This window comes from Anolis carolinensis, chromosome 2, assembly GCF_035594765.1.
Source record: "Anolis carolinensis isolate JA03-04 chromosome 2, rAnoCar3.1.pri, whole genome shotgun sequence".
NCBI lineage: Eukaryota > Metazoa > Chordata > Lepidosauria > Squamata > Dactyloidae > Anolis > Anolis carolinensis.
Genome location: NC_085842.1, coordinates 241,046,272 through 241,073,174, shown reverse-complemented (window position 1 = coordinate 241,073,174; position 26,903 = coordinate 241,046,272). Strand labels below are relative to the sequence as shown.

The following is a 26,903-nucleotide window of genomic DNA, read 5'->3' as shown; positions in this document are numbered from 1 at the left end:
ATTTGGTTGTTGCAATACTGTGATGTCCTAGTGAATGCAAATATGCTGGACTCTTTCCGAAAGTGATCATAGCTGAATACAATGTGAACCTTTATCTGTGGTTTGCATAGTGTAACATGCAAACCTGAAAATCCAGCTTGTCTCTCTCCCCCCTAACAAAGCAGAGGCATAATCCATATCATGCTGCCCAGGTTGCATGTCATGGTAAGCGAGCCTTCACAAGATTGTCAGCTTACTGCAAATAAGTAATATGCTACAACATGCTTGCAATAGGAGCAGCTAAACAAACAAAAAACTGCGAGGTCTAAACAAGAATGACAGGAGATTGGGAAATGGTGTGCTTGGTAAGCCAACTTTCCCACAGAAACCTAGGATTCCATGGTGTCCAAATATGCCTAGTAGTTTGTCGAAGAGAAACAAGGGTTTCCTGCTTCAGTTATGCTGCTTTGCAAACCACTGTTGAAATTCTGTGGTTGGTTTTGCTCACTTGCAGTAGGAGAATCAGAAAGCATGCAAAAGCATACTTCTTAGATACAGCAGTGTATTGTTAGGTAGGAAAAGAGTCATTGCATAAATTCATAAAACAGAGGTATAGCAACTGTGGAATTTGGCAGATAAAAGGAGAAGGAAGTTCCCTTGGGAAAACTGAGTAATCCTACCTTGCATTGTATTGGGAAAATTTGCATTGGATTTTTCCCTGTATAGAGAAATATAGTGGAACTTAAGTGCATTTTGAATTAAGAGCTGTTGGTCGGCACAGGTTTTGCTTTGATATACAAGCAGTGTTTTGAGTTAAGAGCTAGCACCAGAGGGAGCGCTAGCATAAAAGTACAGGGATTTAGGGCTTCAAGGGAGCAGCCTCTGTGCCTCGTGCTCTTGTCTGCTTTGGGAGATTGCTGTCTGCTTTGTTCTTGTCTACTTTGAAGAACTTTAGGTTAGTTGATTTTGCACGGTTTTTATCCTGGTATGTTTGGCTTCATGAAGAGAGAGAGGGAGGGAGGGAGGCTGGAATGAGTATAGTATGAATAAAATGATGTTTCTGCCTCTTCACTTTGTGCCACAACTTTGTGCTTCTACTATGTAAAGTTGATCTTTCTTTTTATTGTTCCTTGTGAATGTATACATTATTTGTTATTTATAAAGTACATTTTCTACTTTAAAAATACAAAAATGGGGACGGGTTTTGAGGTGCAGAACAGATGAATAGCATTTCAGTGGGAAAATTCACTTTTAGATAAGAGCAATTTGAGTAATGCATTCAGTCATGGAACAAGGTAAACTCTTAACTCAACTGTACACCAATGATGTGACAATTGTGTTTGTACTCTTCCAGCTGGGAGTGGAAAGTGCGGAGCTGGCAACTAATATACTACCATGCCTTGTAGATTAAATTTATGAATACTTGTAGAATTTATCAATTATGCAGAGAGCAACACTAGAAGTGTTAAAATCTGTTTGGTGGAAGAAAAAAGTCATTTTTAACAGAAACATACCAGATTATATTGAGGTTTTTTTTTTAAAGAAGCCTTGTACACCTTGTACACAAATCATGATAGATTTTTCAGGACTGGCCAGTCAAGGGATATATAAAATTTAAGTTTCAGAAATGTGTTCTTTTAGAGCCGTACAGGTATACAGACATGGTAATTCTTTCCAGACATTCTGGCATGGTCATTTTGTCAACACTTGCAGCCAATTATTCTTTTCTAAAAAGGATGTTCACCACCAGCAGTTTGTCACCTAATAAGGAGTACACAAGGCAGCCATGGCATGGAATTTTATATTGTATATAATCTGTCAAACCAGGGTAATTTACGCAGATACTGGATTAATCTTTCAGATTTATCATTTTGGTGATGACTTCCATTGTATCTGCTTGCCATGTAGTTGTTAAAGGTGCAGCAGTCTACGTGTATAAGAAGAAATTGTAATCTTATTTCTGTGCAGAATATGTTTGATGGGAGTTAACCAGTACGCTTAGGACACTTGGGAAGTGAGTAGTAACTATGTGTTGTCGAAGGCAACACATAGTTACTATGTTGACCAAGTCACCTTATTACAGTGTGTGTTTCGCTGCCTAGATGAGCTCACACAGTTTTAATGAAATTGAAAAAAAAAATACTTTATTGCCAAGGAGGAGGTAAAACTGTGCTTCTGTGCACACAGGTAATGACATTGTGAAACTTGACGCTGAGGCTATCTGACAGTCTCCGTAATGTACAGCATATATCATTAATGTTACTGGAGAAACACTCTTTTGCTGTGACCAAAATATAACTGGGCTGCCCTTGTCAACAGCTGACTGGTTAGTATCAGTATTGAGTCTTAACTGTTCTGACCAAAATATGATTATAACTTATCATAGTTGTCTGTCTCCTACCTTGCAGAATAGAAATTCTTCTAAGGCAGTGTACAACTAGCATCAAAATTCAGTGAGCAAAATCATAGGCAGTCAACCAAAGACTTTCAACCTTTGGCTTTGACATGTTTTGGACTTTGCCTCTCAGAATCCGTTACCGATGTCTATTCTAGCTGAGACTGGCGTTAAAGTTCAAATATATGAAATACCAAAAGTTGAGAACCATTGTAGCAAACGATGTGAACATATAAAATGTTGTCAGAGCCTTTCTCACGAAACAGTTGGGAATAGATGATCTCCATGTTGGAGCAGAAGATGCTAAGTGGAGCTAGTAGCAGTGGTACATTACTAGTGTTCAATGTATTATCGAAGGCTTTCAACCTCTGAGGGTGTCTTCCACAGATGTGGGCAAAACGTCAGGAGAGAAAGCTTCTGGAACATGGCCATACAACCTGAAAGACTCACAGCAACCCATTATTAGTGTTGTTTTTGTATCCACACATACTTCTTGTAAAATTGATTTCACAACAGTGTTGATGGTAGATGACTGGGAGGACTGGAGGGGAAAATCCAACTTGGGAAGACTGTGATGTATTCCTCACCTGCTTTCCTCCATTCCATGTAATTATTAAGGTTTTCACATGAGTGCAGGTATAGCTCAGTCCTGAAATAAAAGTGTTCCCAGATATTACTTTAATAGCAGAAGTAGAAAAAACATGGCTAGAATAGGAACAGGTGAGAAAGAAGAGCACTTTAATGTGTTTTATCAAACTTTTAATGCAAAATTAACGATATGCACATGTGAAATGAAGCAACCAGAGGCCCCTTCACACTGTAGAATTACCATCAATCATCCATATCCATGGATTCTGCATCCATGGATTCAATCATCCATTGTTTGAAAATATTGTTTTAAAGTGGCCTAAGCAACCCATGATTTTGGCATTTTATAAGGGACACCATTTACTATGCCATTATATATGATGGGATTTGAACATCCATGGTTTTTGGTATCTACAGGTGATCCAAGAACCAATCTCAGCGGATACCAAGAGCCAACTGTAAAACATTGTTATCCCTCCTTAATTGCCATGGTTCCATTCTTTGGAATCCTGAATGGGAAATTAAGGAACGGGTACTTAGAATTCTCAACCCAAAGGTTCCTGTTCCTTGCCAAACTACAAATCTCAGGATTCCATGGGATGGAACTATGACAGCTAAAATGGAATGGCACTATAATTGTGTAGTGTGAATGAGCCTTGCTGTCAGGTAATGCTTACATAAATAAAGAAAAACCTTCTAGAGAACACATGATACTTCTATCAAACCATCCAAGGCTTCATCAATCTGTCTCCATCCTTGACATGATTTTCATTTTATTAACCAGTTTTTTTGCATTTTTTGATATGCTGCTGGGTGGCTGTTGAGGCAAGGTTTGCTGCTCTGTCCTTTTCTTTCTGTTTTGCTTTCTATTCATGCATACTGGATTTTGGAGACAGCTGCTGTTACTGTGGCTTTTGTAGGCTGCAATAATGTCAGCTAAAGTAGAATCCTGCACTTTTCCATCTCAGACATGGTTTCTTGCATTGTTTACTTCTGTCCCTAACACCAGAAATCTTTTCCCATAGTCCTCCTTCACCAGTAACAATGCTCTTTGAAAAGTTCTAAACTCCCTACAGTCTGTTTGGGGAGAAAGTTGGGATATAAATGAGCTCTAAAGTCATTTGATGGTATCAAGTGTGAGTTACATAAGTATTGACTTACCAAGTGTCCATTGTTTCAGTAGGTCTACTTGTGTTGGAATTGGCCGTTGGATTTCATCTCAAATAAATACAAAAATAATAAAGTTAGAAGTGTTCATGATCAGGGCATTTCAGGGAACAAAAATTAAATGTCTTACTTGATTGATATTATGTTCATTTGAGGGTTAAAGTTTGCAGCTTTGGTGTACTCCAAAGTATACCAAACTTGGATGCCCGGGTTTCGGCAGTGGCAAGGAATGTATTTACATAGCCGTGGTTCCAAATGTTCTTTTTTTTCTGGCGATGTCACATCTGGTCATAATGATTTGTGCTTTAGTTATGGCTATTTTGGAGTATTGTAACATGGTGCATATGAGGGGCTGTCTCTGAAAGATCTCCAAAAACTTAGTTCATCTAATATGCTGCACCCAGATGTGTGAATGGGTCTGGTTATGAAGGAAATGCACAACAGCCTCACTAGTTGCTGCTCTGTTTCTTGACACAGTTCAAAGGATAGGTTGGTACCAATGAAGTTTTGTATTATTTAGACCTGATGTGCTGGAAAGAACTTACTCTCCCACACAGATCTATCAGCAACCCAACCTTCAGGTCAGCAGTTCAGTTGGCACAAGGGTTTAACCCCTTGCGCCACAGTAGCTCCTGTCTTTCTGATGACTGGCAAAAATGTTGTTTTGACATAGTCCTTTTGTTTATGCTATGTCGTTGTTAAGGGGTTTTTATGTCTTTTTATTCATATGTTCAAATTGTATGTTTTTTAAAAATAAAGACAGACAAATTGTAATTTACTTTTTGGTCATTTTCTGCACTGTGTGGACAGACAGCTAGGGAATACATGTGATGAACCCATAGGTAATTTGATCTACTTCCAACTGGAAATCTACTAAAGAGAAATCTGAAATACTACAATGTTGTTACAAGATCGGTAAATTTGAAAGCAGAACTATAAATTGAGGGTATCATTGCTTGATTTCTGGAGACTTGAGCTGTTTTTTAATTTGTTATTGTTTTTACTTTAATGAGACCTTGAGATGAGGTATCTTAACCTAGTACAACCAAGCAGATTATAAATTGTGTGCAGAAGGAAAAATCTCTGTATCAATTACTAATGATTAAGCCATACTGTTTGCTGTGTGGATTTTTCTTTGATACATAACATTTTGGAACTTGCAAACAAAATATGTGGTTCTTTTGAGGTGCTCATGTGAAGTGCTTTATTACCAACAAAAGTGTCCTTGATAAGAGACAGAGACATCTAATCTAGCACTTGTCGTGTTTCTTTTTTAAAAAATTAATGTTTTTATTGTAAACACAGGTAGAATAATATCAAAATCTGTCACCATTTCAAAATACATACAGAATATTGTTGTCTTAATTTTCTTAACATTCCACATTTATCTCCCACATGTGTCTTTTGATATTTCTCTTCCCCCCCCCCTCTCAGGGAACAGTACTTTCCTTTATTCAAATATTATTTTAATTGATCAATCGTGTAGAGAATATGGTTCAATTCTTTATATTTTCCTTTTCCTTTGACTTTATCTATCAGTCTTCCTCATTTCAGATCCCAATTTTTCTTGATTCAGCCTGATATATATTTGTTTCTACTTTCAAGGATATAATCCTGGAACATGAAGTCCACTAGATATTTGAACCATTTTTTAACTTCCGACTTTCTATGCTCTTTCTAACCCCAAGGCCACAGTTGCTTGGGCGGCGACTGTCATGTATTTTATAATTTCCACCCAATCCTTAATGTTTTCATTCTTGTCTAGTTTCAGGGTGAAAAATTATTTTTTATTCAACACCAATGTATGCCCTATTAATTATTCCATTGCTTTCCTTACCTTGTTATAACATTTTGTACTTTGTCACATTATCAACACATATGCTTATAGGAACCACATATCCACATCTCCACATCTGTGCCAACACAATTTTGTGGTTGATTTAGTTATATAAGCTAATTTGGGTTCTATACTATTTAGTCAGTATTTTCCTTTGTGTTTCTCTAGTTCTTATGTACTTGATTTTTAATTTAATTGATCCAGTATTCAATTCATAATCCTTTGTTTCAAAGAAGCCAGTTACACTGACCACAATTGTCCTTTATCGTCTCCTAATCCTTGATTGTCCCATCTGGGTTTAGGAGGTCATTTATCAATTTCATTCAATTTTGTTTTAAATTTGTTATCACTTTGCCAAATATCTGCTCCTTTTCATTGTCTAGAAACCCTATTGGGTGGGAGTCTATCTACTTTATTTATTGGTAATTTACCTTGCCATTTTTTCCAGCACTCCATGGATGAGATCATTGGGCCCCCTTGGATTTATTTTATTTATTTTATTTATTTATAGTATTTATATTCCGCCCTTCTCACCCCAAAGGGGACTCAGGGTGGGTCACATAGTATACATATAAGGCAAACATTTAATGCCATACACATAGAACAAAGACAGAGACAGACACAGAGGCAATTTAACCTTCTCCTGAGGGGATGTTCGATTCCTGCTACAAGGGGAGCAGCTGCTTTATCATCCACTGCGACAGCACTTCCTCATTCCAACAGCGGCTGGATGATTTTTATGGAGTCATAAATTAGTTAAATTAGCCTCCCCACTTTATAGTGGTACCTTAATTTCCTACTTGATAGATGCAACTATCTTTCAGGTTGCTAGGTCAGCAACGAGCAGGGGCTATTTTTTATTTGTTATTGTTGGGTGCTCACCCCTCCACGGGCTGGCCTTGAACTTGTGACCTCTTGGTCAGAATGATTTATTGCAGCTGGCTGTTCACCAGCCTGCGCCACAGCCCAGCCCCCAGAATTTTATTATCCACCCATCCTTTTAAGCACAGGCAGTGATCCTATCTGTTTATTGTTTTTTCAATTTTGGCCCATTTTCTTGAATCATCGAAATCTAATTCTAACAATCTTGTTAATTGGCAGGCCTCAAAATCATCTTGTAGACTAGGTGTCCCCCATCCTCCATTTCCTTCTGCGGAGTAAAATATTGAATTAGCGATTCTATTTTTATTTCCTCCTGCTACCCAAGTTTTTAGTGAGTTGTCCCATTTCTTGATTATTTAGTATGGAAGGACTTAGAACAGGAACAAAAAATTCGGGAGAGTCATCATTTTGACTATCTTAATTTTGTTTGACATTTCCCACTTGCAAATTAGATTGTTTACGTTTCTTTCATGAACAGACCAGTAGCATTGAGAATCCTAACCTTAGGCAGTATATTGATAGATCTCGACTGCAACTGATGCTCTCTGCAACTGATGCTGACATATGCCTTTTTATACACATTTGATTTGTTAACGTTAGCTGCTGCATGTGAAAACCCATATCCTGTTTTACATTTTTTGTTAATTTCTTTAAATAATGTACATATGAGTTGAAAAGCTAAAGTCAGCATTTCCGACCAGAGCCTTTTTAAAAAACAAAAACCCTTTTCTGCAAGATTTTAAACTGGCAATTTGTGTGCCATGTAAAAATTAAAGAATACTGAAGCCTTGTATTTGGTAGTTGCCATGGAGAAGTATTTGGCTTCATATCGGCGCTGTGTATAGGAACATTTGCCTCTTTCATATTTTATGAAAGCTCTCCAATTTTTCCTGTTGAGGGCTTGATTATTTCCCTACTCCTGCTCTTTCACACGACTTCAGCTTTGTAGAAGATATTTCTGTGGTTATTAGGAGAATTGTTCAACGGATCAATGGGGATTGCTTTGCTAATATGGCCAATTACTGCATTTGTGTCTGTAGAGTATTCGTTGTATTGGGACCCAATTACTCTTTGGGAACTCTTTAACAAGCTCATTGATTCATTAGCAGTTCTTTTAAGGGATAACATTAAATTTTCTACATCTAATTTCAATTGAGAAAAGATAAGATAGAGTGTATTTTAGCATTAGACACGATGGAGATCTAGTGACTAAGGGTGCATCATCAGATGCATAGTTATTGAGAAGTGTGTCTGTATACATTGTACATGTTAGGACTATAGATCATTGTTTCTCAACCTGGGGATCAGGACCCCTGAGGGGGTTGCAAGGGGTATCAGAGGGGTCGCCAAAGACCATCAGAAAGCTCATATTTCTGATGGTTTTAGGAACCTCTTGGCATTGGTATGGTTCAAGTGGCTCTTTGATTGTAGGTGAACTATAAATCCCAGCAACTACCACTCCCAAATGTCAAGGTCTATTTTCCCCAAACTCCACCAGTGTTCACATTTCGGCATATTGAGTATTTGTGCCAACTTTGGTCCAGATCCATCATTATTTGAGTCCACAGTGCTCTCTGGGAGTAGGTGAACTACAACTCCAAAACCCAAGGTCAGTGCCCACCAAACCCTTCCAGTAGTTTCTGTTGGTTATGAGAGTTCTGTGTGCCAAGTTTGGTTTAATTCCATTGTTGATGGAGTTCAGAATGCTCCTTGATTGTAGGTGAACTATAAATCCTAGCAACTACAACTCCCAAATGACAAAATATCCCCCCTCCCAACCCCACCAGTATTCAAATTTGGGCGTATCGGGTGTTTGTGCCAAATTTGGTCAAGTGAATGAAAATACATCCTGCCTACTAGAGATTTACATTACGATTCATAACAGTAGCAAAATTACAGTTATGAAGTAGCAACTAAAATAATTTTATGGTTGGGTCACCCCAACATGAGGAACTGTATTAAGGGGCCGAGATATTAGGAACGTTGAGAACCACTGCTATAGATTGTGAAGTTTGAGAAAATTTTAGCACAGAAAGTACTGATAGAATTATATTGCTAATGCAGACTATGCACAGAACTATTTTTGATAAGACAACAGGTAAGTCACACATGTAAAGGAAAACTATGACATGCTGCAGAAGGGTACAATAAATGTCCTGAAAGCTTTTATATGGGAAAAGTTACTATGTCGGATAGGGATTTGTGATTGGGACAGAAGAAACAGGATACAGTACATGTCTTTTAATCAAAATTCCAGAATATTCTGAAAAACCCAAGTATTCTACATGAACAGCACCTTGGCTTTCTGATGATTCAGTGTACACCACATTTGTTGCATGTGCAAAATTATTTTAAAATACTGTGGATAAAATCTTCAGATTCTACAAGGCATCTATAAAACATAATTGAATTCTGTGTTTAGACATGGGTCCCAATTCATTATGTAGATGCAAATATTAAAAATTCTGTGAAGAAACCCAAATCCCAATCACCTTTGGCTCCAAATATTTTGGATTAGATATATTCAGCCAATATATACTGAATATATGTTTTTTTTAAAAACCTACCTTAAGACATATCTTTGGGAATAGACAGACTGTAAACCAACTAATAAAATGTCAAAAATCTTTAAAAAATTAATGATATGTACCTGATACACAATTAGAATATTTAATATAGCAAACAACAGTCTTGGTTTCTGGGGAAAATGGAAGAATCAAGGAATAGATCCAAAATGACTCTACTGAATAGAAAACCCCATAATGGTGCTGAATTTAATTATTGCCTAAGTGATAGTGCAAGGACAGTGTACACATTTTATCGATTGTGCTATCGATGAGAAAATTGTTCTGGATCACTTCTTTGTGTTGACTCTAGACATTAACTTCCATTAGAGCTATTACCATCACATCATGGACTCAGAGTTTTCATTTTAAGATTTTCCAAAAAGTTAAATGAATTATCATTGCAAGAATGTTTAATTTTGCCGCTTCTCATGGAGACCTAGGTATTTATTTAACAGAAGCTTCTAGTCTTATAGATTGTGCTTTGAAATTGCTGTACATATAAAGGATACAGATTTTAAACAACTTAGAAGATGCCTGCACTGCAGCTTAGGAAAATAGTTGATACTTCTACCAGGTGTTCAGTGAAGGTCATGTCTTAGTATCTTTCATGGAGGATAGAGATGAATATGTCTAGCTGAGAATAAGTAAAGATATGTTACAACTATTTTTAGATATTGCTTGATAACATGTCGTGTCCTAGTCTCGTTAGTACAAGTAGTAAATCCAAATGAGTTAGAAAGGCCAACTGATTTATTTCCATCACTGTGGAATTGTATTGGATGAGTTCTCCTTGGTAGAGTAATACTTTTTAATACTGTTCCTGAGCAGCTCTGGAGGAGTAATCCTAAAAGTTTTTCCAGGTGTAATCTTTCTTGCAGTCTTTAGCCAAACAAAAGAGTACATAAATTTGCGCTCTTTTCATGAAATGAAAGCATGGGATTGAATTGAAAGGGTTGAGGTCAGCAAATACTAACTGGATGCCCTCCAAATATCCACTGTGTAATTGGAAGGGTACAAAACGGTCTTTATGCAACCTTGGCATCCGAAAAGCAGACAAGTCCGGGGCCTGTTCTTTGGCTGTACCTTCCACTTGTAGTGGCCTGTATATTTGAAGCTGTGTAGCCACCCGAAGATGGATCATTTGGACAGAAGTTGATTAGGAGTCATGACTGGTTCTGAAATGCTGAAAAAAGCAGCTGCATGTTCCATACTCCATTGGGACGAGGCAGCTGGTGCTACAGAAAAAAGAGCACAGATATCAGGGTTTTCTTGGCAAGATTTGTTCAGAAGGGCTTTACCTTTGCCTTCCTCTGAGGCTGATAGACTGATTTGCCAAGGCTCATCCAGTAGGTTTTCGTGGGTGAGCACTTTAGGGGACTACATTAGGTTTCTAGCTTGCATTTCCCCCATCCACTGTGGTATATAGGACTACAGCATCATTGGTAAGATAATACTGTATTGTGGATTAACTTCCTTGAATATTTAGTGTTATTGTTTTAAAATCTTGGAACTTCTTGAGAACCAATGCTAAAAAGGTAAGATACATGTTTTTTTGGTGAAAAATGGGTGGATAAATTCTCTTCTTCCTCTCTTCAGTAATCTTTGAAATTTAGGTTCATCTAGTGAATGCTGTAGCAATTGATTGCTTTACAACAGAAAAATCAGATTACATCAGGCAATATGTAAATAACATACTGTACCAGTAACTGAATTCATTACTGGGTTGTGCCCGTTCTATAAATGGTAAGTAAGTAGGTAGTTCTTTTTCCTATGATGAGTATGAATTATTCTGGCCACAGTTTTCAGGATTCATTGGTAGAGCCTCGAGCTTTGGAATACTGTCAGAGGCATGCTTGTTTCAGGAAATTGTATATTAGAAAGGGTTTTTCTTCTTCGTGATGTCTGTCTAAACTCACTAATATATATACAGTATCTGAATAGAAGTGCATTGGCTTTTACAATTGTGGACCTTACCCTGTGAGGTATTACAGCTCCTTGCAAGGAAAAAGAATTCAATGTTTTTCCTCCTCTTCTCTGTATAAACTGGGAGTGAACAGAGCTGAAAGTTCAGAGAGCTGCACCTACTGAGTTTTCAGTCCTTTGGGCCATTGTGGATCAGACTTTGTTATTTTTGCAAATCCTGGGGTGATACAGAATTGGAAATGACCTTAGAGTGAAGATTAGATATTTGTTGTGCAGCCTGATCCCGTCTTTACTTGAGCATAATTTCCATTCTATCTGGTGGCCCTTGCTTCCAAATAGCTGTTCCAACTCTAGAAGCCATTTCTTATATAACACATTGAAGGTATTTCTTTTGTAAAGACAGCCAAAATGAGTTCAGTGTCCTTTCTTTTAAAGCCAGAGTTGCAATCTCTTGATCTGTTCTGTCTAGGGCATGTTTACTCTTGTGTGACTTCTAACCAAGTCAGGATAGCCATGTATGCGGATTTTGACATAGTGTCTACTACAGCCTTTTAAATTAGTTATCCTCAACCCACGCATAGCCTGGATTGTTAGCCATCATAGCCTTGTTTAATAATAGAGCTATCTTTTTGCCTTCTTCCTTTATAACTAGAAGGCAATCATTAAAACATATAATGTTTAAAAATCATTTCAAATGAGAACGGATTAGGCTTAAGGCTAGGGCTTGTTTAGGTCAATTCTAATCAGGCTTGCTTTGAGCAGATATGACAACGGTACCCTGTATGTTCTCCATATCTGCAGAGGATATATCCCTGGACTTCATGTGTGTGTGTGTGTGGGGGGGGGGGGTCCTCGCCACCGGGGGCTCCCATTTTAAAGATAAATGAAAGGAAAGAATTTGTTCCACACAAGTTTATTGTTACAAAAGGCAGCAATACTTTCGTAGCCTTTTTGATAGTTCCAGAAAATCTGATTGCAAATGGGGCCAGAAATTTGGAAGGAACTGTTTGTTCCACTTTTATAAGCTTGCCATCCCCTGCTGCTGGGATCCTCTCTAGTCAATAAACATTAACTGAAAATGGATATCGAATTCAGTTTTTGCTTCATCAGAAACAGGAAAATATTCATGGAAACTATGCTATAAATCTTTCCAATGTTTCTGCCTCCTAAGTGCAACCAAGAACATTTGTGAGGTTTGGAAATGTCTCATGATCTGGGTTCAGTAGATCATGATGCCACAATTCCAACTTTTTCATCAAGTCTTTGATTTTGCCTTCAATTTGAAAAGCTAATTTTTCTCTTTGCAGATTTAAGGTGAGCTATTTAAATGGGTGAAGGCATCTGACAGATATGTTAATTTCACTAATCAGTTAAAAATCTGTCAAATGATAACTACAGTGACATTGCAGATCCATGAGGAAAAAAATTATCTTGTCTTTCAATTTCCAGATGAAATAAAACATTACCGTGTGATAACCAGTTGACTTTACAGCATAGCAGATGTTGGTGATACTCATTTCCCTATCATTGCAAAGCTGCTCAAAAAGTCTTAAATTCAGTCATTAGTGTTTTTAAAAATAAAATTGACAATTTTGACTATTATAGTTTTTCTGATATCTGCTTAGCAAGTAGAGTTTCCCTGTGTATGCAGCAATGGTACCAGGTTACAGATGGTATGATCTCCTTAGTCCATGCTACAAGTCTTGGAAGCTTTCTAGATATGGCTAGTGTCCTGTTTATGCTAATGCATTTTAACAAACGCTTGTTAAGCAAGGTTATAAATCCATTTGAACTGTAAAATATTTCTTCAGCTTCAGTGTGTACCAACAAGGTGATGAACAACTCAGAAATATTTATTTTAAACACGTATGTAACAAAACACAATCTGGTTGTTTTTTTTTGGTTCCGTCTCTGCTTTCATCCAGTTGCAAAGCAAAATTGAATTCTCTCTACTAACTGTTCCTTGATATTGGCTGATAAACTAATGATTAGCTTCTTAACTGTGCCATTTAGTGATGATATTAAGCAAAAGTTCATAGGCAATTTTCTGGTTGATCAATGCAACAAGTCATATAGTTTGTTCAGCTATTGTGTACAGCTTTCCAATTTTGTTATTAGCTGAGAAATTCCAAATGAAGGCCTCACTGCATTTGTATTACTGGAAACAGCTGCAGTCTTTTACCCATTTTCTTACTTTACAGCAGGCCTCTTCAAACTGCAGCCCTCCAGGTGTTTTGAACTTCAGCTCCCAGGATTCATGACCATTGAACAAGCTGACTAGGGCTTCTGGGAGTTGGAGGCACACACACCTAGAAGGCTGCAAGCTGAAGAGTCCTGTTTTACTGACGCTCCTGCTCTTCACCTTTGAAAAAAAAAATGTGCTGTTTATGACACGTTTTCCACTGCAAAGAGGAGGCGGATTGAACATCTGAGGAACAGTGGCGCTGACAGCCAGCTAGCCAGCATTTGTTTTCTCCTTCCATCTCCTGGAGCTGTTCAGTCTCCCATTGGAAACACTTCAACCCCAAATGATTGACCAGGAAATAACATTTTAAATTAAAATCCAGGTGATCTCTACCGTAATTTGCTTTAGTTTCCCTATCCTTTCTTGATTTCATCAGCATAATTGAGGAGAGGGGAACATTTTTTCATTGTCCTTGTTGTAGCAAGTGAAACTTCTTTCTGAACTACAGTAGATCACTTGGCAAGCTGCTGATAGATCTTGGGGCCACTCCTGTTTCAAAATATAGGCAGTCCACAAGTTACAAACATCCGACTTACAAATGACATAGTTAAGAACGGGAGTGAGACAACAGAAAGTGCGAGAAATCTACCCCTTGGAAGGGAAATTCACTCCTTAAAGATTTATCATGGGGAAAAGGGGTCTCAATAGAAGCTGTATCACCAATCTTTGTTTCTACAACAAGTCAGCTTTTTCAAAATTCAATTGTCTCAGGGACAGGAAGTGAAATGAAATCTTCTGAACAGGGACACACAATACAAACACTGCAGTGGTCTTAACCCTTCCCTATGCTATCCAAAGTCATCCCCCCCATATATAGATAGATGGAGAGATAGATAGATATAGATGGAGTTATACTTAAAAATGTACCTGTTCCAAATCACATACAAATTCAACTTAAGAACAAACCTACAGCACCATTCTATGGAAACTACGGAATGAGACTTTAACAACTTGAATAACGGACTATGGATCATGACTCAGCATTTTATTTGGTTTTAATTTGTTTAATTGATTGATATGTGTTTTAATTACTCATGTTTTAGATTATTGATTTTGTTGAGATGTATTTTAATGTTTGTAAGCCGCTTTGAGTCCCCTTTGAGGTGGAGAAAAGCAGGATAGAAATGAAGTAAAGAAATAATAAATAATAAATTCTTGTCTATCGCTTGGGGACTGCCTGTACACTGAATTACATTTAGCAATTCTGTTATAATCGAACAATTTCTCTCTTTGTACTACTGTTTTACTTGATTTGCTTCCTCAACCACCTGTCAGTGCACTATATTCGAAAGTTTAGCATTGAACCAAACTTTTTTTAAAAAGTCTTCTTGCTATTAAACAGCTGGAAATGACTGTGAAGTTACTCTTTGCAGAAACTGGGCAGGTGGTTATGTTCTGCTGTTGCAATTTTGTGACAGCTGAACTGAAGAAGGGTTCAGCTTGCACAACAAAGCCACAAGGATAGAGCAAGAATATAAAGTATCAAATCTAGTTCAACAGTTGGCTTTCCATAAAACAATCTGGATAACAACAGTTTATAGAATGTCTCCTAAATGCTTTGGTCCTGAAATAATAGATTTTGCTTCCAGGAGCTTGATAAAAATGTGATTCCTCTGCCTTCCCTCCTCCCCCATACACATGACATTTGACCATAAAGTTTTGTCCAGATGTAGAACTTACATCAGTGGTTCTCGACCTGAGGTACCCAGATGTTTTTGGCCTACAACTCCAGCCAGCTTTCCAGCTGTTAGGATTTCTGGTTGAAGAAAAAAGGCCAAAACATCTGGGGACCCCAAGTTGAGAACCACTGACCTATGTGTTCTTCTAGGGCAGAACTTTCCCCATAGCCCATTTCTGCTCTAAATTCGCATGAATCAGTAGTCATTGTTGTGCAAATTAATAATAAATAATTAATAATAATAAAACTTTATTTATATCCACCATCTCCCAGAGGGACTTGGGGCAGCTCACAAAAAGGTGTGACACAAAATACAAAATACAACAAGTGCAAAACAAAACATAGGCAATAAACAGTTAACACAACATCATAAATTCACAGTACCCCCTGGTAAAAACAATAAAACACAGAAACTGCTATAGATAAATTCTCTTCCCATCTCAAGATTTGAGCTGCATCTTTACTCTTTTAGTGTTTCTTTTTTAAAGACTTCCTTGAACATGTCTGTTATATATAATTTGGTTCACATTTTACATGATTCTCCTTTCTCTAAGGAGATGATCATTATACTGAAAGTGTAACTGCACTGCATAGTTAGTCATAGCCATTTCATATCACCTTAGCTATCATAGCTCTTTTTGGATTTGAAATTTGGTGAGGTGCTTAGACTTGTCTTCTAGAGATCTCTAGTAACCTCTTCTGAAGTACAGCAGAGAATTCTAATTACTTCACCAAACTACAAATCCCACAAATCTTTTCAGTGGAGCTCAATGATTGTAATGTCAGACTATTGTGATTTCTGTTGGATCTACAGCTTGTCTTGTTCTGTTTGCGATCAATATCTTTGTAATGCACTAATATTTGTATTGGTGGAACACTTCTACCCCAGCAGCTTCCTTATGTCACCTGACGAGCAGTTCCTAGAAGGTTAGTAAGGCCTCTGGTTCATGGGCAACTGCGGGGAAGGAGAAAAAAATGGGTTGGTAGGAATTTGTACTCACTAAATTTTGGTGTAAAAAGAAAAACGTGTGTACCATGAGTCACCTAAACATGCAGGCTGTTAATAGTTTATGGAAATAATGTGATCGAAATGGCAGGTATAGAGAGATCCTTGAGCAGAACCCATAACTGTATACTGTTTGGATTACTGAAACACATTCTACATGGTGTTTGGAAACTGTTCAGAAATTTCAGTGGTCCAAAATGCTATGACTAGATTGCTGTTTCGAGTGAGGTACAGCAAATATCTAACTCCCTTTTATAAGACTTTCATTAGGGTCCGGTTCATTTGCAGTTCCAAAACCAATTCAGAATATTGGCATAGAGCTACAAAGTTATCAGTGACTTAGGTCCAGACTTTCTGGAGGGAACCATATATTCCTTTATGTATATGCTCACATTTTAAGGTGCTCAAGGAAGGACTTTGTCTTGATACAGCTACCATCATAGTCCCATTTGGGGGCTTCTTGGTAGCTGCTCCTGGACTGTGTTCCTCCCTTCCACAGTCACCTCAGTAAAAAGATCAAGATTTTTATTTACAAGCGTTTAACTGTTAGGTTGTTTTGGAAGGGTGCTTCAATTAGAGGTGGAAAGCTTTCATTCTCTGTTTTAAATTGTATATGCTTTTGAACTGTTTTGAATTTGATACATTTTTAATAGAATCATTCATTAATTTTTAAACTTCTTAATATTACAATTGGTTTTTCAGCTGCATTTTATTTTACTGTATTTTGCATGCTGTCCTGGTTCTCGTGTTGGAAGAAAGGTAGTAAAAAATTTTTTGGGTCAAGTCGAAAAAAAATTGTTTCTGGTGTGAGAGAATTGGCCATCTGCAAGGACGTTGCCCAGGGGGCACCCAGATGTTTTTTTGATGTTTTACTATCCTTGTGGGAGGCTTCTCTCATGTCCTCGCATGGAAGCTGGAGCTGACAGAGGAAGCTCACCAGCTCTCCCCGGATTCAAACTGCTAGTGTGTTGGTTAGCAGTCCTGCCAGCACATTACTCCACCGGGGGCAATAAAATGATAAATGAATAACCAAACAAACAAAGACCTAATGTAATGTTTTTAATCTAGCTAGTCTAGTACAATTGGTTTGAGAAAATGTATTTCAGGTTTGACGCCTGAAATGCGTGGTGATGAATTTATTTCTACCTTTGAGGGGTGAGGGGCGGGAAGAGTCAGAATCATTAATTTTTCCACTCAGGTGAATGTTCTCTGTTTTGTTTGTTTACTAGATGTACCAAGAACAAACAGTAACGCAATTTTGACACGGTATTTGCTTTAACAAAATAAGCTCAGGTGAAATCATAATCTAATGATAAATGAGCAAACACATGTTTGTTTGGTTTGGATGTGAAGACGGCTGGACTTCTTTTACATCACAGACCAAAGTCTTTGTGAGCAAAAGTATCCAAATTCCTAATAAAGGGGCTTTTAAAAATGAGGACTGTTAGAATGCTGGCTTTTTATGCAAGTAGAGTAGGCATGGGCAAACTTGGGCCCTCCAGGTGTTTTGGACTTCAACTCCCACAATTCCTAACAGCCCCAGGCCCTTTCCTTAAGCGGCTGAGGGGGGAAAAGAAGGGGCCTGAGGCTGTTAGGAATGGTGGGAGTTGAAGCCAAAAACACCTGCAGGGCCCAAGTTTGCCCATGCCTGAAGTAGAGCATCCAGTTTCCAAACCATTATAGAGTAGTTTTACAGGAGGGTTGGTGAATATGCACCTCCTAGATATTTGGGACTGTGGTTCCCATCCTGTGTCAATGCTACATTGTGCAGTCCCACAACACCTGAAGGCACTGTGCATGTTTTGCTGCTGTTCTACAGTAGGATATTGCTTCTTAAATTATGGTTCCTGACCCCATATGGAATCTCTTAGTTCAATGCTGGCGTTGCCGAAAAATTGGCAATAGTAAATCTGTTAACAATGTACGGTGTATAGGGTAGGCTCTGCAGAAAATGCTTCATCTGTACTTCATAAAATGGAAAATGAGCCTATTTAGCAAGCCTTGCTAAACAGTAAATGTTTGATTTTATACAGTACCTCTTTTACATACCTGTTTACCTGGGATTGCATAACAATGTTTCAGGTGAAAAAGGTTGCAAGTGGAAAACTTTTTTAAAAACCTCTTTTAGGATAGAAAGTGAAGAAAGTGAACTGAAGCAAAATGAAATAAACAACTGATCTGCACAATCTGATTTGCTCTGAATTTTCAAGAAGAGATTGAGTAGACCTTGGATGATTTACTTTTGATATAGGAATCTTTAGACACGACATGATGTGTATAAGAACTCGAACATAATGCATTTTGAGTGCTGGGCTCTAGGTGCATCTACAGTTTAGAATTAATGCAGTTTGACATGACTTTAACTGCGTGGATCTATGTTATGGAATCATGGGCATTGTGGCTTTAAAAAATCAAGTAATCTTCCAAAGATTACTTGATGTCTTACCAAGCTACAAGCCCAAGGATTTCATAGTATTAAGTAATGGTAATTTAAATGGTGTCAAACTGCGCACACACACACACACACACACACACACACACACACACACACTGGCAGATTTCCTCCTCCAAAATTATTTGTAAAAACTGTGTAATAAGACAACTTACATAAGACTGTGTACAGCAGTGGTACTCAACCTGTGGGTCCCCAGATGTTTTGGCCTTCAATTCCCAGAAATCATAACAGCTGGTAAACTGGCTGAGATTTCTGGGAGTTGTAGGCCAAAACACTTGGGGACTCACAGGTTGAGAACTACTGGTGTACCGTATCAGTTCCTTGCAATTCCTGTTTTGGTTTCCTTTGCTTAGTTGTTTTTATGGGAAATGGTGTTTCATGTCTCTTTGGCACTGTAGAAGACTAGAAGAGACAAAATACAGGTTGAAAATCCCCTATTTGAAATATTTGGGACCTGAAGTGTTTTTGATTTTTTGTTTCTCAACCCCCTCCCCGATTTTGGAATATTTACATATACATAATGAGATATCTGGGAGACGGGGCCCAAATCTAAACATGAAGTTCATTTATGTTTTGTGTATACCTTATACATAAACTCAAAGGCAACAAATCAGTATTTGTGTACATTGAATCATCAGGGAGCAAAGGCATCGCTGTCTCAGCCACCCAAGTAGATGACTTTGGGGCATTTCTGATTTTGTAATTCCCCATAATGGACTGTATTCTTCTTTGCTTCATTCATGTTGATTTCTGATTTATTGTATTTTGCCTGCCTTTTATGAACAGATTAAACCAAAAAACCTCCTCTTTCCCATCCATGTGTTCATCACACTTTAGGCGCTTGTAGCTCCATGTGTAACTTCTTAAAAAATTATCTTATTGTCTGATTGATCTTGAATGTTATAAAGTATTAAACATGATAGTTTTCTGGGAAATCAAGTCTACATAATACTACTAATAATAATAATTTATTTGTTTGACCAGTCATATGACCATTTCAAAGTGCAACATAAATAAAAACAAGGCAAAAAGAACAGGCAGCTGACCTTCTGTTTGCCGTCAAAATCTTATTTTCCTGATTCTTCTTTCAGGAAATGTGCTCTTTTCTTGATAGCTTTCAGGATAAAAAGGCTTACTCTGATTATGGTGGATCTTTCTTGTCCTTGCAAGAGGACTGTCAGAAGATCATTTCTGTTGGGGGACCTAAAATTAGATAGTAATGGATGTAAATATCTGTGTCGAAGTTCAGCATATGCTGGGCAGTCAATCAAAAAATGTTTGATATCTTCCACTGTTTGTTCTCCCCAGACACAAAATCTCTCATTTCTTAAGTTTACATAATACTGTAATTCTTTGAGTCTAAGACACATCCTCCCCAGTATAAACATCTCTAAAAATGAGATGCGCCTTAGAATCAGGAGTGCTTTTTATGTATGTAAATAAAGTTTTTTCCTGTTGGTGTTCATCTTACAATCGATAGCATATTAGAATATAAGAAATAAAGTATATTCAGTGTTGCTTCAGTCTTTGCTGAGGCTATTAATATGAGGGACAGACAGTTTTTCCCATGGTACTAGGAACTAAATTTATATCCTTTGGATGCCATTGTTTCTTTCCTTGAAACTTGCCTGGGACTGTCAGTGCTCCAGCCATGCACCTTGAGTAGTGTTAATTTAAATAACTTTCAGTCTCTAAAGATGTAAGACTCACTTGAATTTTTTTCTAAAATCCTATCTGACTTCAAAGCTGTGACTTCAGCATTTATAGAAATGTTACCTCTGCAATGGCATTTATCCATATGACCATTTCTCCAGATTGTAAACCCAAAGAGCATCAGACTTGAACACAAGATTCTTTCTATGGCTGCAACATGTAGTTGCCAACACAGAGATAAAGATGCTTGTATGTCTAGTGGTGTGGTGACTTTTTCATACGCATATCTGAGCCAGATAGACTTTGTTTATTTGATTTCATATCGCTATGAACTGAATTGTGCTATCTTGAGTTTAAAAATAGTTTCCACATTTTACGTCAGTTATAAATTTGTAACAGCTTTTGGAAAGTTTGGAAAGTTTCACAATGTGGCTGAAATGGAAAATGCTTTTTACTTGAGCTTTTTAAGCGCAAATATCTCGTTGTTATCACCTTATAATTTCTCATATTATATTATGAAGTTATAATTAATATTGAGGAGCAGAATGTTTCTGTATTAACTGTTTTCTTTGCCAAACCAGCGGGAGCTGGGAAACATTGCTGTGAACTTTGGCAAAGTAAGAGGAGGTAAAATGAGAAAGCCTTGCTTGCTGAAATGTCCAGTAACACAGTTAATTTTAAAATAAACCAAGTGTTTATATCAAGTTGTTCTTTCCTCCCCACCCCAGCCCCTTTTAGTGTGTTTACTTCCAGAGCCCTGGTTTGTTTTTGTGGTTTTCCATTTTCTGTCAAGCTGTGTGTGCAGAGATAACAGCGATCTTTGCCATGCAAGGCGTCCTGTATCTCAATTATGGACCGCCTGTCTCTTTAGATAGTCCACTGGGGGCAAACAATGCGTAATATCAATTGCTCAGAAGATATCCATGTCTTGAATGTTTGTGACCTTCACATTCAACACTTGTAGATTGTTTACAAGTTGTTTTCTTGACATGATTTTATGGAAGATGCTAGTAACAAAATCGTCAAGAAAATGCTCTATCATTAACCTTTTCTGTGGAGAGAATCCACTTCTTTCGTCATTTTTTTCTCAACCCCTTTTTAAGGGAGATGGGGGAATCTGTATTTTAAACATATCTAAAGAGCGAGCATTATTGTAACAGGAATCTAATTTGATCCAGTTCCTTTTGCAGTTGTGTATAGCAAGCACTTCATGTCTTGTAGCAACGTCACATGTTTGGAAGTAATAAGGATTTGTAAAAAAAAAAGTGGTGCTGCTATGGGTTCTCCTGACTCTGCGAAACCACCACACTTTCCCACTGCCCTGACCATCCAAAACTATATTCCAGCTTTGCCTACAGAAAGCTCTCATAACAACTAAATGGATTCTCAGTGTTCAGAAGAAGCTGTGTACTTTGAAATACCAGATGTCAGGGAGAAACCTGAGGATACCGTTGCATTCATGCAATTCATGTAAAAATCCCAGAGGCGTTTGGCATCTTTTTGTTCAGACAGAGCCTTTGAAATCTTAACTCCTGATCCCACTTTCTTGAGGGCAAATCATTACTCTTTGAGAGAGGTGACTTTTTTTTAAGCATAACATTGAGGATTTATGCCCTGTGAACCAGAGTAAAATAAACATAAAAGAAAATATTATATGTTAGTCAAAACCCTTCTTTTCCACTTCTCTCATTCCCCTCATTTTCCTGCCCTCATTTTCCTCCACCTTTGAAAACTCTCCCATTGGATTTGGAATTTGAATTCACATGGGAAGACTGGTGGAAGTGATGATCGGTGGGTATAGAGCAGTGTTTCTCAAATTCTGCTCCTCCAGGTGTTTTGGACTTCAGCTCCCAGAAATTCCAGCCAGTTTACCAGCTATTAGGATTTATGGAAGCAGAAGTCCAATACATCTGGAGGAGCAGAGTTTGAAAAACAGTGGTATAGAGTCATAGAAACATAAGAGTTGGAAGTGACCTCATGGGCCATTGAGTCCAATGTCCTGCTCAGTGTTGAGCCTACAGCTAAAACATCCCCAGCAAGTGATTCTGCCCTATTGAGTATGAGGTTGAACTTGATGACCCATATCCTATTTCTATATGAAGCTAGTGCATTTTCCTTCCTTGCGCACGTTGAACTACAGCCCAGGTAGGACTTAAGTAAACCTATGATATAGTATGTAGCAAGAAACCCTTGGCTGTACTGGTGATGTGCTATGATGGTTCCAACTAACAGGATAAATGGTTAATTCATGGGAATTGTAGTCCAATACTCATGTTCTAGAATCATCCCCCAAATTCTGTAGCATTAAGTTCCTTGAGAATATAAAAGAAAAGCTAAGTACAGTAAGACCTCTGTAACCATGGAACCAATATCTGCAGTTTCACTTATGGGGAAGAACTGAGGATACCACCCTGGGAATCCCTCCATGCAGCTCTAGGTTATGCTGGAACCAGAAGACATGCTGTTTAATAGACTTCAATCATATTTTTGATTTCAGGTAACAGCAGTCTAGCCAGGAAGCTATCCTCGCCAATGTAAGGGTCTTACTGTGATACCCATTTCTGTTGCGTTAACTTTTCTTAAATATCTGAATTCTTTATCAGTTTTATTTGTTTGCAGACATTAAAGCGGAAGATAGTGCTTTATCATTTCACAACAATGCATCATCGAAACCAATGCTCATAGTTTTAGGGAGAAAATTTTCTAAACTTCCACTAGCTGGAAACACAAATCCAAAATAATTAGAAGGAAGCGCTGTTCCATACTGAGATTAATTTCAGCTAAATGTTTTGCATGCAGCTTGTTGCCTTCCCCATTAGAACCATCTGTTTCGTGGGATCACAGCCAGTGAGGGCAAAGGCCTTTCAACTATTCTGATAAAACTCTTTGAAGAAAAGAGCTGTATTAACCCTTGTGCACCAGAAATTTTTTTAAAACTTGCATTGTCTGAATTGTGGGAAACTTTCTGATGGCCGTGTGTGAAGAGCTAGGGATAGGATTATAGAAAGGAGAGGCGAGTAATAAATGAAATGTTGTTGTTTTGTTGTTGTTGTTGCTGTTGTTGCTGCTGTTGTTGTTATATTTGAATCCTAGGGAGAATTTCAAGGTCCTACTTAACAAATCCAGTATAACAACAGAGATGATATCATTTCAGCTTTGTTGTATCATGGGGCAGAAAAACTATAGGGCAGGTAGCCTAAATTGGTTACAACTACTTAAGTGACGGTAGTGGATAATGCCTACCAATGGGTCAATTCTCCAACTACTCATGTCCCATCCTGTTTTCAGGAGGTTGAAACATTAGCAGTTTTGAACTTCAGCCTTTCTGTGGCAGAACGGCTTAAAATACTGTTTCAGTGTCTTGAACAAACATTGCTTATGTTCTCTTTCCGTTCTGAAATGCCTTTACAAACTTCTTGCACAAGTAATGACTTTGGTTATATGGATTAACATTCATTTATGTGTTAGTAGGCTAGTAATTGGATAGGAGACTGTTAATAGGGCCCTTCAGATGTTTTCGGACTACAAGATCCATTGGCCCAAGTTCGCATACCAAATGATGAAGGGTGGAAGTAGCAATTCAAGGTTAGGATTACAAATTGCTGGTACAGTAGAGTCTCGCTTATCCAAGTTTCTGGATAATCCAAGCCATTTTTGTAGTCAAAGTTTGTATTACTTACTTCCTTTTGGTTACTGATGTAACAGCCAGTACCATTTCTGGATTGAAAACATTTGGAGAAGAATAGGAATTTCCCTGTACGTTTTCATGTATGTGGTCCCATGGATTTGAGGTTTAGCTCAAGTGCAAAATTAATGTATTGGGGCTATGTTCTCTCCTTCTAAATCTATTTCAAGAGAACTTGGGCCCCATCTACAGTGCCATATAAAATCCAGATTATCTGCTTTGAACTGAATTATATGACAGTGTAGGCTCATATAATCCAGTTCAAAACAGATAATGTAGATTATATAGCAGTGTAGATCCAGTCTAGATTATGTCTTGTTGTCTATGACTAAGTTTAATTGAATAGTCTTGTGAGTACTGTTCCACTAACCTAGGCAGAGGCCAAAAGGGTGCACTAGACCATGAAGGATAGGCCATTTTATTGGGGAGGGGAGATGAAGGAGGAAAACCATTTCTGCCATTTTTGCTGGTTATTCCCCCTCCCCACTTCCATTTCATAAAAAAGGGTTGTTTCCACAATGGCGACATGGGTGGGGGAAATAACGGGAAAATGGGGAAATGGCTTTTCTTCTTCCATCGCCCCATCCTCACCCCCCACAAAATGGACTATCCTTCTCTGTCTAGCGCAGTGGTTCTCAACCTGGGGTCCCCAGATGTTTTTGGCCTTCAACTCCCAGCAATCCTAACAGCAGATAAACTGGCTGGGATTTCTGGGAGTTGTAGGCCAAAAATATTTGGGGACCCCGGTTGAGAACCACTGGTCTAGTGCCCCCTTTTGGCCTCTGCTCGGATAATGGAACAGTACCGTCATGTGCAATTACTTTAAAAGGCAAGTGTGTTTGCTATAATGTTTCAAGGAATCTTTGTAAATGTAGTGAAGACCTCTTAGATAATCTTTTGGAACATCAAGTCGGCTTTACATTTACTGTTGTGGTTAATTGTCATCAAATCACCTTGGACTTACTGCAGTCATATGAATGAGAAATCTCCAAGAGTTCCTGTTATCATTTGGGTTCAGTATGAATAACTGATGTTAGGAAAGATATTATAAATCAAGATCCAGTTGGATTGCAGCTCTCATCACCCCAAAGGCAGCCTACCCAGTTGTGAGAGATTAGGGGAGTGGCACATCAACACCAGTGATGTCTGTGTGTATGTGCACCTGTGTGTGCACCGTGAGACCAGTTGGCAAATTAATTGTATAAGTAAATACAGTAAAAAGAGCCATCCTCTGATCCGTCCTTTACACTTGATATGGTTATTAGCAAGATACACAAAGAAACAGGCTAGTGAATCACCCATTATTTGCTTAGTGGGTAGAATAACAAACAATTCAAATAATATGCAAACTACATTATTGGGCTTTGGAGAAGTTGAGAATCTCAATGCTAGAAGTCATATTGAACTTAAGCTGTGAAAGATTCCTCAGCCAGCAGAGCTAATAGTTAAGAATGAGGAGAAATCTTATTCAGAGTCATCAGGAGGACTGTCCATCCCGACCCCTGCAGCTCAGGAAAAGCATCTCGTGCCTGTTATATAGGATATATTATTTAAAGCTTTGTGTTGAAGTATTTGTATGGTGTGAGGTTAGCAGTAATGGTCTAATTTGAGGAAGTTAAGGTATGGAAGATCCAAACTTGTCAGTTGTTCTTGCTTTGACTTCCTTTTTGATGCAAAAATGAAACTTCTTGGCCTGATCATTTTGTGAAGCTAAGCATACTTCTAGAAAGAAAGAAAAAGAAAGAAAGAAAGAAAGAAAGAAAGAAAGAATTAGAATTCTGAAATGTAACAAACCCCAAAGTTTTAACTTCAACATACTTCACAGCAGGCAGCATGAGTGGTCTGTTTACAGATTGATTCACACTAGTGCTTCTCACCACAAGGTGAATTTCAAAAGTGGAAGCACTAAATCAAAACGAAATGTGGATTTGGAAAATCACATGAATGGTATATATGGGATCAGGAGAATAGTAGTGCTGTGAAGGTGTGGTACTCCACTAAAATTCTGGAAGTCTGCACATTGAGTTTGATTATATTCCTATCAACTTACTGATTTTTAAAAAAACAATTGACCTGTTATATGGTTAAGAGCATTATAAACAGAGCCTGTACATTTCATTTGTTCTATTTTTCATCTCTTTTCAGCACTTGTAAACAAAAAAAAATGGCAAGTAACCTGATGAGAAAGTACATTACCTAACCTCCCATGAGAACTGTAGATCTGTACTTTAAATGTTAAACAAGCTTTTAAAGTCCTCATCTGTGACATCTGAATTCTGCTGCATTAAATTATGCCTTCTCTAGCATTGCAAATTAAATGCAAAATACTCTAGATTTTCTGTTTACTGACTCTTAATCTAACCTATAACAAATTACTTTAAACTATTTTGCAGGCAAATGCTTTGAGTAGCACATAAAGACATCATGGCCTGCCTTACGATGACAGAGATGGAAGGGACAGCGTCATCTCCAATTCACCAGAATGGTGGCGTCGTTGGGAATTCAACCATTTCTAGACAGACAGAACCACTTCTTCGAGTTTACCTTTATCATTCCCTGGGAAAGACTGAAGGCGATTATTTGGAGTTTCGAGCTGGAGATTATATTGCAGAAGAGATCTGTATTGCTGCTTGTAAGGCTTGTGGTAAGATCATTTTTCTTATTGGTGATATCATTTCACTTTTCTTGTTTGAGATTTGGCAAGAAGTCCAAACAGCTCAGTTGCTGTCTCCTGGGCATCAATTGGGAATATTGTATTCTATCTGTTTTGAGTATAGTGCTTCTTTTTACTAATGTGGAGTATTAACTCATCACACTGGTCTCATTTGGATCAATAAAAAACA

The 26,903-nt window shown here is 37.9% G+C and overlaps 1 protein-coding gene across 5 annotated transcripts in view; it reads left to right on the top strand.

Moving 5' to 3' along the window:
• Nucleotides 1-26,903, top strand: part of jak2 (Janus kinase 2) — a 118,466-nt gene that overhangs the window by 25,764 nt on the left and 65,799 nt on the right. For all 5 annotated transcript variants that reach the window (XM_062971946.1, XM_062971947.1, XM_003216492.4 and 2 more), the window contains one exon: nucleotides 26,454-26,704. In XM_062971946.1, the coding sequence (XP_062828016.1) occupies nucleotides 26,485-26,704 (220 nt within the window). In that variant the 5' untranslated portion in view covers nucleotides 26,454-26,484. The remainder of the gene's footprint in view (nucleotides 1-26,453; nucleotides 26,705-26,903) is intronic.